This window comes from Rhea americana, unplaced genomic scaffold (assembly GCF_003343005.1).
Source record: "Rhea americana isolate MKP2758 unplaced genomic scaffold, rheAme1 scaffold_181, whole genome shotgun sequence".
Lineage (NCBI taxonomy): Eukaryota > Metazoa > Chordata > Aves > Rheiformes > Rheidae > Rhea > Rhea americana.
Genome location: NW_028185939.1, coordinates 12487 through 27500, shown reverse-complemented (window position 1 = coordinate 27500; position 15014 = coordinate 12487). Strand labels below are relative to the sequence as shown.

The 15014-nt window shown below is 49.6% G+C and overlaps 1 protein-coding gene across 6 annotated transcripts in view; it reads left to right on the top strand.

Annotated features, from left to right (window-relative positions):
* Positions 1-14884, top strand: part of TRAF7 (TNF receptor associated factor 7) — a 37002-nt gene extending 22118 nt beyond the window's left edge. For all 6 annotated transcript variants that reach the window (XM_085301903.1, XM_085301904.1, XM_085301900.1 and 3 more), the window contains 16 exons: positions 877-969; positions 2892-2925; positions 4116-4299; positions 5026-5160; positions 5525-5742; positions 6331-6404; positions 7476-7524; positions 8046-8173; positions 9323-9405; positions 9885-9924; positions 10345-10461; positions 11655-11777; positions 12975-13094; positions 13315-13446; positions 13700-13819; positions 14071-14884. In XM_085301903.1, coding sequence (XP_085158029.1) covers positions 877-969; positions 2892-2925; positions 4116-4299; positions 5026-5160; positions 5525-5742; positions 6331-6404; positions 7476-7524; positions 8046-8173; positions 9323-9405; positions 9885-9924; positions 10345-10461; positions 11655-11777; positions 12975-13094; positions 13315-13446; positions 13700-13819; positions 14071-14085 — 1665 coding nt within the window. In that variant the 3' untranslated portion in view covers positions 14086-14884. The remainder of the gene's footprint in view (positions 1-876; positions 970-2891; positions 2926-4115; positions 4300-5025; positions 5161-5524; positions 5743-6330; positions 6405-7475; positions 7525-8045; positions 8174-9322; positions 9406-9884; positions 9925-10344; positions 10462-11654; positions 11778-12974; positions 13095-13314; positions 13447-13699; positions 13820-14070) is intronic.
* The last annotated feature ends 130 nt before the right edge of the window (positions 14885-15014 follow it).

Sequence of the window (15014 nt, the reverse complement as noted above, 5' to 3'; positions counted from 1 at the left end):
CCACATGTGACTCTTTGTAGGGATGGACACTTTCAAGCAGAGCTTAGCTTGTGACCCAGTGACTAACCCCAGACTGGACACATAAAAGATCGGGAGGCATTTTGCCACAGATCTGAGATAAGAGTGCATTTCATGTGCCGGAACTCAGAGGGTTATATTTGCAGTTTTGAGAGCAGAACAAGATGAAAAGACAGACTGAGCTGCAGTGATTGGTTTGRAACGCTCTGAAATGCAGAACCCTGCTCCGGTGGAGAGCTGAGAGCTGTGCTTCTTGGGGAAGTTGTGCTCAGAGCCAGTGCTCCAGCAGTCTTCGTTGGTAAAAACGAATGCAGAGATGGGCCCATTTTGGTAGAAGCAATGTTGTTTCTCCTCCACAGGGGTATGAAAGAGCCCTTCCTTCAGAGCATTTCAAAAATAGAAAAGGGCAAACTTTTAAAACTGCTTCTAAACTTCAGGCTTAGTACTCAAGACATTTTCAACAACACACTGTTCAGTCCAGCTGAGCAAAGCTTGCAGACAGTGCAGTTGCCACAGTTCTGATGACTTGAGTTATTCTAACAAAAAAATTGGTCTGTGCAGTTTGCTGTCAGGGATCCTGATCCTGCGAGATGCTAGTAGCCCCTGATTTGTAATGCATTGAGGGTCTTTAGCTACTCCCAAGTTCACTTCTTCCCTGCTTCTTACATACTTAAAATCAGCAGATCCAGACAAAAGTTTATTTGGAGATAATGAAAGTCTTAGTGTCCCCTGTGCCCTTTCACGCTCACTGCTCGACAGCTGTGTTCCCTGTGCAGACCTGGAAGTTCCTGCACTTATAGAGGGAGGCCCCACACTGATTCTTGTGCTGTCTCTGTCCCTTTCTCTCCTCCTTTTCAGGAGCCGCTGGTGTTTGCTGAACAACCTTCTGTGAAGCTGTGCTGCCAACTGTGCTGCAGTGTGTTTAAGGATCCAGTCATCACAACCTGTGGGGTAAGGAAGTACTTTTCTAAATCATAAGCTTSGGCTCCAAGATAACTTAGGTGACTTATAGCAAGGACCCTGACTGTCCCCACTGACTGTCAGTCTGAGTGAGCAAACATGAGGCAGAGTTCAACTGAAAGATCTGAGCTAGTGTGGCAGGCAGAGATGCCAACAGGAATGTGTTAGGTTTCCCTCAAGACAGTTCAGAGCCAATCTGTAGTGGAGATTGCAGGGCACTCTGCAGTTAGCCAGCAAAGACTGGAGCTTCCTCAAACCTCGACTGCTTTTCCCAGGAGAGCTATATTATACTGTCAGCCTCCTTATCCTGGGCTAAATCATTCTCCCTAGTGTTGCTTCAGCTAGGTTTGCAACTCTGTGATCCATGTCCTGAAGGGTGCTGCAGAATGCTATTACCTCCTGGGAACAGCCGTTGAATTMCAGCCCAGACACAGCAGCTCTTCAGCTCTTCCCAGCTCTTCAGYTGGGAAGAAAATGTTTCCTTTAAAACAAGAATGACTTCAAGCTTAATTTAGTTAATGCTTGGAAAGGGACTTGAGATCATCTAGTGAAAAGCACAGAGTATTATAGATATTCTTCTATATTCCATTTGATTAGGATTTTAATGGAAACTGTATATTATTCCTTCTTCTGTGCTACATGTGAAGAAAGATGGCTCTGTGACACTGTCTCASTAATGCTTCTAAAGTGATACTCCTGGAATGGAGCTGTAACAATAAATGCAGAAAGCAGGATTATTTACTGCACTGGGAATGCTATCCTCAAAGGTGTTGGAAGCTGGTGTGGTTCTTCTGCCACCATTTCAGTAACCAGCTCTTCATGGAGACACTGAGATTTTCTGGTTAATATGGGGGGAAAAAATCTGCTGCAGGAAACAGACTGGCTTCATTTGCAGCCCCGGCTTGGCAGCTCTGGAGAGAGCACCATGCAGCTGTGCAGGGCAGGAAAAGGCAGCATGAGCAGGGCTGCAGATAACAGCTCTGTGAGAGTGACTTGTAGCCTTTCCAGCACTGCTGCCAAGCTCTGGCCCCATCCCTAGGGAACATAGCTGAGGAGGCTACAGGGAATCAACAGGGCAACTTTGGGACTGGTGAAATGCTGCAGCCTTTGTTCCTTTCTTTATGCTCCTTAGCATATTAGATTGAAATTGCTACTTTTACCATACATTTCTGCTCTAAGTGTAGAAATAGAGATGTTTACATGTTTAGCATGATTTACAGTGCATTTAATGAGGGTTACAAACCAGCTGTCCCATCCACAGAATCACAGAATTACACAGAATCACAGAATGGGTGAGGTTGGAAGGGACCTCTGGAGATCATCTAGTCCAAACCCCTGCTCAAGCAGGGTCACTTAGAGCACATTGCACAGGATCACGTCCAGGTGGGTTTTGAATATCTCCAGAGAAGGAGACTCCACAACATCTCTGGGCAACTTGTTCCAGTGTTCTGTTACTCTCACAGTAAAGAARTTTTTCCTCCTATTCAGATGGAACTTTCTGTGTTTCAGTTTGTGCCCATTGCCTCTTGTCCTGTGGCTTGGCACCACTGAAAAGAATCTTGCCCCATCCTTTTGACACCTTCCCTTGAGATATTTGTAGACATTGGTAAGATCCTCTCTCAGTCTTCTCTTCTTCAGGCTAAGCAGGCCCAGCTCTTGCAGCTTTTCCTCATAAGAGAGATGCTGCAGTCCTCTAATCAGCCTGGGCAATACTCTCTCCTCTAGGCTGGTTTATGTCCTATGATGCAGACTCAGGGGCATGGTGAGTTATAAAGCAGGCAGAATAACTGCTGAGGGCCCTGTATCCATAGGTTTTGGTATCTCCCACTTTGCCCATCCTTAGCCACAGGGATGCATTTGTCTGATGTCCTGATATTGTTTGCTGACTCTGCTGTTGCTCTTTGTCTCCCCAGCACACATTTTGTAGAAGATGTGCCTTAACATCTGGTGAGTACGGAACTGTTCTTGTGTGATACACTCCAAAATGCTGTTATTTTTGTGTTTCTTTGCTTTCTCTTAAAAAGAAGCCTGCAGAAAGATGTCTGAAAGTCCTAAAACAAGCCATATGTCTCAGGCTACCACTGCAGTAATGAGGGCCTGGGGCATGGGTAGGTGAGAAACTCTGAGCTCTAATGGTATGCAAATAGAGCTGAATCCAGAATGAAAGCTTTCTGTGGCTGCCTGTCTAGGGAACAGGGGGCCTGTGTTTGGCAGTGACCCATCAAACCCTCCTCCCCCATCCTGTTAGTGCCAGCCCTCTGGCCACTGACTGAGTCATTGTGAAGCAGCATGCAGAGCAGCTTTGGCTCACCCAACTGTTCCAGAAACCTGGTGGAGCCCAAGTGTCTGACTGCTGGCCTGGCTGCTGGCTTGGCGTAACCAGCTTCTCTTTGGTTTGGACTCTCTGCTACAAAAATGCTTTATTTGGCGCAAGAGTCTCCAGCCTGTGCCTCTCTTGGAAAGCTGTTGTTGAGCATAAAGCCAGGTAATTCATATTACCAGAGCAGCAAGCCCTAAGGAAGCTCCCTGAGCACTCAGGCAAAATAGCAGCTCTTTCTGCTTCTAGATGTTTGTTTTTCATGTGTGAGGGGTCCCTCTGCTTTGCATGCTGACTGCTCTGTCACTGTGTTGTGCTGCATCAGTCCCAGCCACAGGATTTGTAGCAAAAGATTTTGTGATTGCAATCCTTAKTTACTCGATTTTACTGCTGCCCTCAAAGCTTGTGTCTTTGCTTYTAGCTTCATTGAAGCATCCCTGGCCTGCAGTGCACAGTTGGCAGTGGTAGAGCTGAGCCCAAGGCTTGGATGGGGGAGCAGGTTATGGGGCATGAATACTCTTGCACTTCAGCAAGCACAAGGTAGTCTGAATTAGTGTGGCCCTCTTTCATTGACAATTAGCTTGAATTATCATGGATAACCATAAACTGAAACTTGTGCACATACCCCCAAACAAACCACAGCTAGTGGCTTGCAGCCCTTGTGTGAATATTCTTGCCTTGTCCCTTTGTGACCAATTTGAAAGTTAGCCATCTTAGCYAGAAAAGAAAAAAAAATCCACATAGAGACTTTTAAAAAAGTTCCTGCAGTGTCTCAGCCCTTGCTGACTCTCTCCTTTTCTTTTGCTTCCCCACCTGGCAGAGAAGTGCCCCGTGGACAATGCCAAACTGACCGTAGTGGTTAACAACATTGCAGTGGCTGAGCAGATTGGGGAGCTGTTTATTCACTGCAAATATGGTTGCCGGGCTGCAGCCAGCAGCAAGCCTGCTGCCTTCGAGGTGGACCCCCGTGGATGCCCGTTTACAATTAAACTGAGTGCCAGGAAGTAAGTGGCTTGTTACCAGCAGGCAGCCTCTCCAGGAAAAGGGGTTCCACTGCCGGCAGTCTGCTCTCGTATCTGYGCTGCCTTGTGGCTCCTGGGGACAGGGCAGCTCCCCTGCTCTACTGGGACATGCACGGGTGTGGGAATGGGCAGGATGACTTGAGGGGACAATTCTTTCCAATGTGTCTTCTCAGTCTTAGCTTAGGGGCAGATGTGCTGATCTCAAGAAAAAGATGTTGTTCTCTGCTCACAGCTTACCTGAGTGTCTCAGCATCAGGAYGGGGGATACACTGTGAATACCCCACCTCACATCTGGGGTGAAACACTGTGGCCTTTGTCAGGCAGGGACCTTGTGGTTCTTTTTGTGAGAGAAGAGTTGTCCTAGTTATATCCTGGGTATGTGTCTTCTGAAATCCTCCCTCCCCATCCTAAATGCATTTGCTCTCTTACGTGTTACCCACAGCCGTTGTGTGTTGTTGATAGCTGTCTGGAGGCTCAGCTGATCAGTTGCAGAAGTAAATGCTCCCTGCATAAATGTGGCCTATTATTACTCTCAACCTTCTGGCCAAATGAGAATTTAAAGCTATAATTGCAGCCTTAGAGCAGAAGGGTTTTGATTGCCTGACAGTCTCACAGGGCTGGTTTGCCCCTCTCCTGATGATCTGTGTCATTTCCAATAATTTTTGCTTGATGCTGATTTTTCCTCCTTTTGCTTTTCTCCATGGGCAGAGATCATGAAAGCAGCTGTGATTACCGGCCAGTTCGCTGCCCCAATAACCCCAGCTGCCCACCTCTCCTCAAAATGAATCTGGAGGCGCATCTCAAAGAGTGTGAACACATAAAATGTCCCCACTCCAAATACGGGTAAGGAGCTGGTGCTTTATAGTGGGAAGAATGCATTGAGCTCATTTCTGGGCTGCTTTCTGGATACCGTGACTTTGGGATAGTTGCATGTACTTCCTTGCAACTTCCTAGACAGATGGACAGACAGTTCAGCTTTGGGCAAATACCCAAGCTGGAAGGACAGCAGCTGTTTGGCCTCTCTGTTGCCTCGTAGTTACCTGCACCCAGCAGGGCAGTGAACCACAGTACCATTGCTCCTCCTAAGAGGACTGGAACAGCTGGGGATCTGCACAGGCRTCAGACATCCCTCCCAGGAGTGAGCTGAGTGCTAAGCTCTCCCAGTATGAGCCCTGCTTCAGCAAGTTTCTGCCTCCCMTCCTTGCAGGTGTACATTCATAGGAAATCAGGACACCTATGAGACCCACTTGGAGACTTGCAAGTTTGAGGGTCTGAAGGAGTTCCTGCAGCAGACAGATGATCGCTTCCATGAGATGCAGGTGGCAATGGCCCAGAAGGACCAGGAAATTGCCTTCCTGCGCTCCATGCTGGGCAAGCTCTCAGAGAAGATCGACCAGCTGGAGAAAAACCTGGAGCTCAAATTTGGTGAGTCTCYCCTGGGTGAGCCATGTGATGAGAGCTGTAGAGACAGGGCAGTTCTTCGTTAGGATAGTGCCTTTCAGGATTCTATCTTTAAAACTGGTGCTGAGCAGATTTCAGGARGTTCAGATATTCCTTGTGGGGGAGTAAGCAAGGGTTTCATGGACTTCTCTGCTGCCTGGACATCATTGAACCTCATCTTGCAATCATTGCTCATATGACAAGTCCTAGAAGTGTCAGCAGGTAGCTACTGCCCTTCTGTGAATTTTTCCTGTGAAGCTCATATGCACAGACCCCCATACAAATGAGCGAGTGAGAATAGCTAGCASTGCAGATATGTTACAGCTAGTATTTTTTCTGGAAACCTGTGCCATGCCCAGCCCCTGCTTGCCTCTAAAACGTGCTAGGTCTTCAGCATCCAAGTACAATTTACTTTCRATTAGCTAGCACCCTCTCGCTCTTACCTGCCGATAACACCATTGGGTTCTGCTCCCTCCTTGTTCAGAGGTTGAGTGTCAGTGGGTGTCCTCTACCCATTTCCCTGGGCTCCTTGACTGACTCTGCAGTGAAGATGGGCCTGTCTATCTCTTGTAGATGTGCTGGATGAGAACCAGAGCAAGCTGAGCGAGGACCTGATGGAGTTCCGCAGGGACGCCTCCATGCTGAATGTGAGCCCTGGGCCAGCTGGGAAGGGAGATGGGCCTCTGTGTTGAGTGGGGATTGCACACAGAAATAGCTGCTGGTTGTGCTGCTAGACAGGCTTCTCCTCTTTGTWGGGGGAGTCTTTGGGATTCCCCTCCTTGATGGCTCTGCTCATCCTAAGATTGGTTTGTTCTTATTGTAGCTGGGGTCTATGTGGAGGTTTCCTGTAGGCTGAGTCACTGGAGCTCCATAAGGCAGCTCAGCAAGCGCTGGGCACTGCATCTGGGTAGCTGTTTTAATTGGTTCAACTGCCTTTCCTCAGCCTGTTGCTGCTCTTGAGAGCAGCAGAACCAGAGCAAAGAACCTATACTGTAAAGAGAGAGCCCTCTTCTCCAGAGCTTGGGTATTCCTGTACCCTTCATGTTAGCCCCAGACATTGTGTCCTGTGGAGAAAGCAGAAAGATTAACAAGCTGGGAATGAGAGATGTCACTTACTTTTGGACATTATTCTAGCTCTGATGTTGGATAGATGTTCCTCTCTAGTTCAAGTGGACTAAATCCCACTAGATGTACTGATAAAGAGGAGCTAGTCCTGGCTTGCCTAGGCACACTGATGAAAAAGGTCACCATGGACACAGAAGGGACTGGGCCCTGGAGAGGACTATGAAAAGACCTTTCGGTTCTTCTCCAGAAAGGTGGGCTTAAAGAGCCCAAGTCAGCAAGCACTCCCAAAACTGATTTGATTATTTTTAGCAGTCCTGTGAATGGCAGAGCAAGCACAGTATTTTCTGAAAGGTTTATCCGCACCATTCTAAATACCAAAGGGATTAGTTGGGGTATGAGATGCCGTCAGAACCCCATGCTCTCTGGAGTCAGTGGGATGTACACATGCAATCCTGCAGCAGGAGATTCYTCTGTCCTGGTACCTTTTATCAGAGGATGAGTCAGCTGCTAAGGGAGGGCCTTCACAGGGAATTGAGACCTGACCAAAGGCAGGAGGGGTTTCAGCAGTAGAGAGGGCAGTGTTAAAGCCATGCCCAGGAGGGCAGGCTAGTCTTGATGGCTCTGCAACTCATGCAGCTTGTTCTATCTTCCAGGATGAACTTTCCCATATTAATGCTCGACTCAACATGGGCATCCTAGGATGTGAGTATGCACATGATTTTCATTTGCTTGGACTTGTTTTGGGGTGATGTCCCAGTGAGCCCTTTTAGGCTCAGTCATGGATGTGCCAAGTGCCAGTTGTCTCTGGATGCATCAGTGACTTGYTTATAGGATCACCACTGCTGCAGGGAGAAAATACTGGTGGGAGACATTTGGCTAGAAGCAGCGGCTGAAGGGGAGTCACAGTGCTGCAGAGTTATTAGCTGCTGGGAGGAGATGTCAAGGGAAGTGGTGGGTTCTGCATCTCTGGCCTCCCTAGGTCCAGCCTGGGAGGTGCATTAGGGAGACTAGTCCTGGGGCTCAAAGCAGTGATAACTGGGTGCGCTATGAGGGTGGGATGCATGGCCAGACTGCAAGGGGCTCACAGTTCCTTCCGGCCTAAAACAATAAGAAGTATGAGGTGGCCCTGCCAGGACAGTGCTGGGAGATCTCTCCTCTCTGAACTCACAACATCATGGCTCAACACCATTCTCCCACTCTTACCTGCCCTCTCATTTCCTTAGCCTACGACCCTCAGCAGATCTTCAAATGCAAGGGGACCTTTGTGGGGCACCAGGGCCCTGTGTGGTGTTTGTGCGTTTACTCCATAGGAGACTTGCTCTTCAGTGGCTCTTCAGACAAAACTATTAAGGTAAGAGCTTTGCATCCTCCGTGCATCTTTTGCATTTTTAAAAGTGCTCCAGATGGGACAGAAGCTGCATTCCAGTTCCAGGGGGTTTCACTTTCCGAAGTTTGTCCTGTAATTTTAAATGAGTTTTTTACAATTCTAGTTGGGCAAAAAAGTATTTTTCAGTTTCTCTGTGAGGAAACATTATGTCATAATGATATCAAGAGACAAACAATGATTTTTGTGAAGCCCCGATTAGAATCTCATTCCTGCCACTTGTGTTTTTGCTTTGCCTGGTGTATAAAGCATCCTAGCCTATTTCATCTTTTTTCTTTATTATTTTCCCTTGCTGTAAAAAATCTTCTTAGAAAAAATATTTTTTCCTGATAAAATTATTTCTATTTTATGGTATGTTTGTTTTTCTTTGTCCTGTTTTCAGTAACTCAAACTGACAGTGCTGCTTCAGTGCAACCAAAATAATAGTTCCTAATCTCACTGTGTTGGCTGCTGGTTGCAGTGGTGGCTGCTGGCTGAGCTGAGGAGCCATGCAGCTCCCAGCCATGCTGGGACTGCTGTGACTAGCCCTGCCAGAAGCTGAGCTTTGATTTAATTTTTTTGAGAGAGAACCAAGAGATAAATGGAAGGAAATGGACATTGTATATTTTATTGAAAGAAAATAGCTTCCTCCACTGTCCTGGCTGCTCTGGACACCCKGCTCCCAGCCAACCAAGCACCACCACGTTCTCTCTCTTAAGAGCTGTGAATGCTCGGGCYGAGGCGGGGAGGGGGTACACTTTGCAGTAGCAGAGGAGACTGTGGCTGAGCCATTTGAGCCCTAGGGACAGGGTGTGAACAGCTAAAGCAGGAGCCCAGGAGCTGCTTTCTTGGTTCAGTTGTGTTCTCTTTTGGCCTGGGGCTGTGGAAGGCAGTGTTGGAGAAGGCTGCTGAATGCTGCTCTTTAGTGTCACTTGTTATCTTCAGCCTGACCCTTTGCAGTAAATTTCTTTTCCTAGACATGCTTATCTCTGCCTGGGAGACAGGAAAACAGGTGCCCAGATGACAGTCTGTTTCCTCATTTCCGTGCTTTTGTGGCTTTGCTGGYTTCCTGCTCAGATTCCCAGCTGCTCTCCAGCACAGGCATGTGATCCTCTGCTGACTTGTGTTTCCTGTTAGGTGTGGGATACCTGTACCACATACAAGTGCCAAAAGACCTTGGAGGGTCACGATGGAATTGTACTGGCTCTCTGCATCCAAGGGTGAGTGGAGCTGGACACCTACCCTGCCTGAGAGAGGGGGCCACAGGAAGAGCCCTGGGGTCCCCTAAGCACACCCTTAAAATTCCYCTCTGTAGTCCTGCATGTACCAGGATTGTGCATATGTTTTGCGATGTGGGTGGAGAGGATGGGAGGCCTAGCTGCTCACAAAACCCCCAACCTCATGAACCTCTTCATGAAACTCCCTTCTTGCCTTTTTACTCTTCAGAAAGGTACAAAGTGCAGCTCTCTCTGCCTTCCTGTGCTCACTTAGGGGTGCTGGGTCTGGGGTGAAGGGCCAGTCCAGTCTGGCCTCCCCACAAGCCCCCAGCTCCACTCCTGAAGTTGGCATGTTCAGCCTTGGTCCAGTGAGACTGTGGGACTGCAGCTCCTCACCCAGCACAGAGCTTGGGAGTGAGCTGAGACCCTGCACTCCTTGCTCTCCCTTGCTGACCTCCTTTTGTTTTTTGGTGACATTACAGGAACAAGCTGTACAGTGGCTCTGCTGACTGCACCATTATTGTGAGTACCCTGCACCCCTCCTCTGCGTAGGAGTTGAGACSTGAGATTTACAGGCCAGCTCCTGGCTGTTGTAGGGCAGGGACATGCAATCTTTTTGTGTAAGGCTCTGCAGCTACTAGTGGAGTAAGAATGATGTCCCATGTGTGCTTTGTCCATTGCCTTCAGCAAGGTTACCTGTGGGCTGGATTTGGGTGTTTCTTACGGGCTAGATTTCCTACAGGCTCCTGCATGGGGGTTGGTGCCCTGAGGCGGGTGGGCTGGGGAAGGGTAGCCAGTCCTAATCAGGCCAGGACAGTGGTTCCTTATATGTGCACGGTCCTGTTCTGTGTTTCTGTTTGTGTTCCTTCAGAAGCACAGGGAAGGATCCATCGCAAGGGAACTGCCCCTGCCCCTCATGGGCTCTGTTCTCCTCCTTTGCAGGTCTGGGATATTCAAAACCTGCAGAAAGTGAACACGATCCGAGCACATGACAATCCTGTCTGCACTTTGGTCTCTTCACACAACATGCTGTTCAGTGGCTCTCTCAAAGCCATCAAGGTAGAGCTGTGAGATGGCTCCTGCTGATCTGGTTGTTGACTGATGGTACAAGCTTTCAGGCAGCAGCTCCCAGACAGGAAGAAAATGGCATTTTGGTCTGTAGGTGACCTTGTTATTACACTACCCTGATCTATACAGAAGAGCCAGCACTGCAGAGATTTAGCCAGTGCTCAGTGCTGAAGGCAGAGATGTTCTGAGACCTAGATGAAAAAACTTGTTTCTTCTAAGTCTGTAAACCTGAGATAGCAAGTGGAATATGTTGGCAATTCCAGGATTTGTGTTTCCTTGGGCTCCCAACAGACTTGCTCAGGCCATTGGGAATTGTTCCTGGGGTCCAGAATTGACTGCAGCTTTATGCTGCCTGTTTTGAAAGCCCTTCCAAGGGATCTTGATTCTGCGTTCTTTTCCTAAAGCATTTGGAAATCAGGGAGCAGCTTTACAAGTTGCCATTTAAAGTCTTGGCCAGATTCCCTTGGTTCTGCTTCCAGCTCCTGGTGAGACAGCTTATGGGACTGTCCTTTTGTGAAAGGACTTATGCTCTTTTCTTTATCCGAGGCCTGGAGTAGTTCAGCTATCTAGAGGATGCTTGGAAACTGGAGGAGCAATGAGACAGTACTGTACAGTTCTGTCCTTTTTGCCTCCTTTTTGCCTGCTCAGCAGCGCAGGTCACTAGCTCTGTTTGGAACAGCGATATCAGACCTTTCAGGCTTCCCCCTGCATGCTGCAGGGCTTGGCTCGGGCTTGCCAGGAGTGATGAGAGTGGGAGTGTCRGAACAGTTCTTTACTGTGCAGATCTGGTTTAGGTTTTCAAGCCCATTTCTCTGCTGGGGAAGGGTTTCTGCAAGGGGCAGTGCAGGCTCCAAGCTACCTCTCCCAGGCCCTCTGGGAAATTGCTTATTCAGCACAGTTATTGTGTGTTTTATCTGTAAGCCAGTGGCTTCAGCCAGTTCCCATGGGGCAGGAGAGTCAGCGCATGGTTCCACTTAGTGAGCTTTTGTGCTGGCTCTGTGCAGAAGTGGGCAGCAGCCTGGCCCCACAGAGCTGTCCTGTTTCTAGAAGCTGACCTGTTCTGCACYATCACTGCCCAGTCCCACTGAGACACTCTTCTCTGTGTGTGCATGTGTGTGTGTGTGCGTGCGCGTGTGTGTGTGTGCGTGTGCGTGCACATACTTATCTGCTTGTGCTTTCCACAGGTCTGGGATATCGTGGGTACTGAGCTCAAACTGAAAAAGGAACTGACAGGTCTTAATCACTGGGTGCGGGCGCTGGTGGCTTCTCAAAACTATCTCTACAGCGGATCTTACCAAACAATCAAGGTGAGACCCTCCGACTGGTGGCAGCTGTAAGCCATCGGCTCTCCCCGTGCCTGTAAATGTCTATCCTGCCGCATGGGTTGGTTGCGCAGGACAAAAGGCAGCTGCTAGGATTCAAGAGCACTACTGTAGTGTTGCTGACATGCTAGATTTTACTGAGGTGACTGCATCTTTGTAGGCTTGAAGGCTGGGCTTTGGCTGGTCCTTGTGAGTGCGGCTGCTGGGGGATGCTAGCTAAGATAAACACAGCCTCACAGCCATGGCGCCTCTCGCGCTGCCTCTGCAGCTGCCGCAGCGTTATCTGCACTGACAGTCCTGCTGATAAGAGGAGAAGGTCACTGTCTGGCTGCAGCGTTACCATAAATCTATGTGTGGTTTCCGAAATGCTCTCATCTGTGCTGGCTCAGGCTTTGATGAATAGTTCACYTCTCAGCATCTGGGTGACACTAGAGAATCTGCAGCTTCCCTTCTCAGTGTTAACAAATCCCTATTAATTTGTCTGCATCAGTTTCCAGTGCTACCGAGGCCTGGTTTGTGTGTGCACATGTGWGTATAGTCATTCACACAAGGCATGCAATCTCCACAACATTTTCCAGCCTGGATGTTCGAAGTTGGGCAGCTGAATAAGAGAGCAGGACTTTGCTAATCGGTCCTGAACATTCCCAGCTGAACAGATTTGTCCTTGAAGATGAGCACACATCAAACTAACTCCCTACATGGCTGGAGAATAGCTTCTTAGCTCTGAAATCATATCTCCAAGGCACCTGGAAGGAAGCCTTCTACACCTTCAGTTTCTTCTGACTGAAAGAACCCAGCTCCTTCTTACAATTCCTTTCCCCTCACTCTGCAGCTCTCCCAAGAAAGGGATTATTGTATTTAATCCAGTTTTGGGCACCAAAGCTGGATTTCTGGCACACGCTGATGTGTCAGAAAGCAGATTGTAGCCATTACTTACCCAGGCTGCCCCTTCACTCATAGGGTCTGGCACCAGCTTCACAGACTTGTTACTGTTGCAGATCTTAGTTGAAGGACTGGTTTGTTGGTAGCCGAAGTTACTGATTCTCTACCCACAAGCAGAAAAAAAGTTTCACTGTTCAGTGAGGACAGCCAAGGAGGCTCTGCTCTCTTAGTCTTAGCCCCCTGGAGAGGGGTTCCTGCATGGGTCTCATCCTGCCTTCCCTGCTCTGGTGGCTCTTTCAGATCTGGGACATCCGAAATTTGGAGTGTGTCCACGTGCTGCAGACATCAGGAGGCAGTGTCTACTCCATCGCTGTGACAAACCACCACATTGTGTGCGGCACCTATGAGAACCTCATCCATGTAAGGGCTGTGGGATTTGATGCACTTGTTGGCTGGGGCTGGGAGAGAAGGTTGAGGAGATGGGGAGGTTTGGCCCTGCCAAGCCTCTTTGTGGTGCACCTGGAGCATGGGTGCACAGCACCTATCCTAGAAATGCAGGTCAAGGTGGCCACACCTCTCGGAGGAGAAGTTGGTGGCCTGCAGCTTGGTACAATCTCTGAGCTTTGCTGTCCACCCTCAGGTCTGGGATATAGAGACAAAGGAACAAGTCCGCACGCTGACTGGTCATGTGGGTACGGTCTATGCCCTCGCTGTCATTTCCACGCCGGATCAAACCAAAGTCTTCAGTGCATCGTATGACCGGTCTCTCAGGGTACGTGTCCGGGAACGCACCCAGCCAGGTCTGTGCCCTTGGCCTTCTTAGGAGAACGTGTGGCCTGGAGGGAGCAGGACGATGGGGAATCCTTGTTCCTGCATGCCAAGTGGTCTTGCACACAATCCGAGTCACCTGGACCAAACCCTGTGGCACTCAGCATCCTGCTCCTTGCCTGGTGCTCGGGTTTGTGTCAGAGCCCTGGGCTTCTCACTTAGCATGGTGCTTTCTCACGCCTCCTCTGTGCCCATAGGTGTGGAGCATGGACAACATGATCTGTACTCAGACTCTGCTGCGACACCAGGGTAGTGTCACTGCCCTCGCCGTCTCCAGGGGCCGCCTCTTCTCCGGCGCTGTGGACAGCACTGTAAAGGTCGGTTTTCCCAGGCTTCTCCTTGATGGTTCAATCTCTTCCAATACTGGAACTAAGGCAATAAATGAATTAGGAGCTGGGTTTGAACAAACATCATGGGCATGGTTCTCGATGGGCAGAAGGTTTAACTCCTAGCAGAGGGTGTTGTGAATGCTGAAAGCCCACAGGAAATCTGCACAGCTGATGAAGAGAAGCCCACAGGGCTCCTCAGTACGTCACTGCCATGGGTTCCTGTTGTCTCTCCTCCACAGGTCTGGACGTGCTAGTGAGAGCGCCACGCTAGTCCTGCACACTGAAAGACCAAAAACTCCTCCCCTCCGTTGGCCTGCTGGGTGACTAACACCACTATGAAATAACTGCTGCGGCTCCTGCCCACACCGACCGCTGCCTGCTGCCTCCTGGCCAGTCTCCCCACCTGCAGGGACTCTGGCTGGCAGCTCCCAGGACGGCTTTGGYCCGTGGATCCCCAGATGACCCTCAGATCTGCCATGTTTAACTGGAACTGTAGAGGAAGCTGGTCTGGTGCCGGGCCTTCCTCTCCACCGCGTCCCTTCCTCTCCACAAGCGAGGAGCATCCTCTGGAGCGAGGGGCTGGCTGCGAAGCTCGGTCTCCAGGCCACGCAGCCTGTGCAGCGCTGGTGCGAGAGCAGTGCGACGCTCGGCCCGTGGCGGGACTGAACGGTTCAGCTTGTCGCAGGCGGGAGCCGGCCTGCCGAGGGGCACGAGCGCTGGGCTGCCGGGCCCTTTGTAAATGGTAGAACTATTAGGCCGTGCCCTGGGTTGGGTTCCCAACTCCTTTCTGTCTCTAGTATTTAATTTTACTGCCAAGGTGTCAGGCTGATCCATCGGAGAGAAGTGTTTTCTTGAGTAGCCAGGTACGATTTTTATGCCACAGCTAGTTCTCAAATCAAGTAACACAAATCCGTTGTTCACCACCCTGTAATAATGGTCGCCACATTAAAGAGAAAAAGCCTCCATTGCATTTTTACTCACATTTTCTACTGTTTTTAAGATTGTAATATAGATTTGATTATTTCTTCATTGACAATAAAAGTGGAAAGCGTTGTTGGTGGCCAGCGTGAGTTACTGCGGGCCCTGCGGCGGGCTCGTCGATACGCTGTAAACCGACTGCCGCAGCGACCTGGCGCGTCCCGGGGCGCGCCGCTGGGCCGGCCGGGCCCCGAGCGGCGGCGCG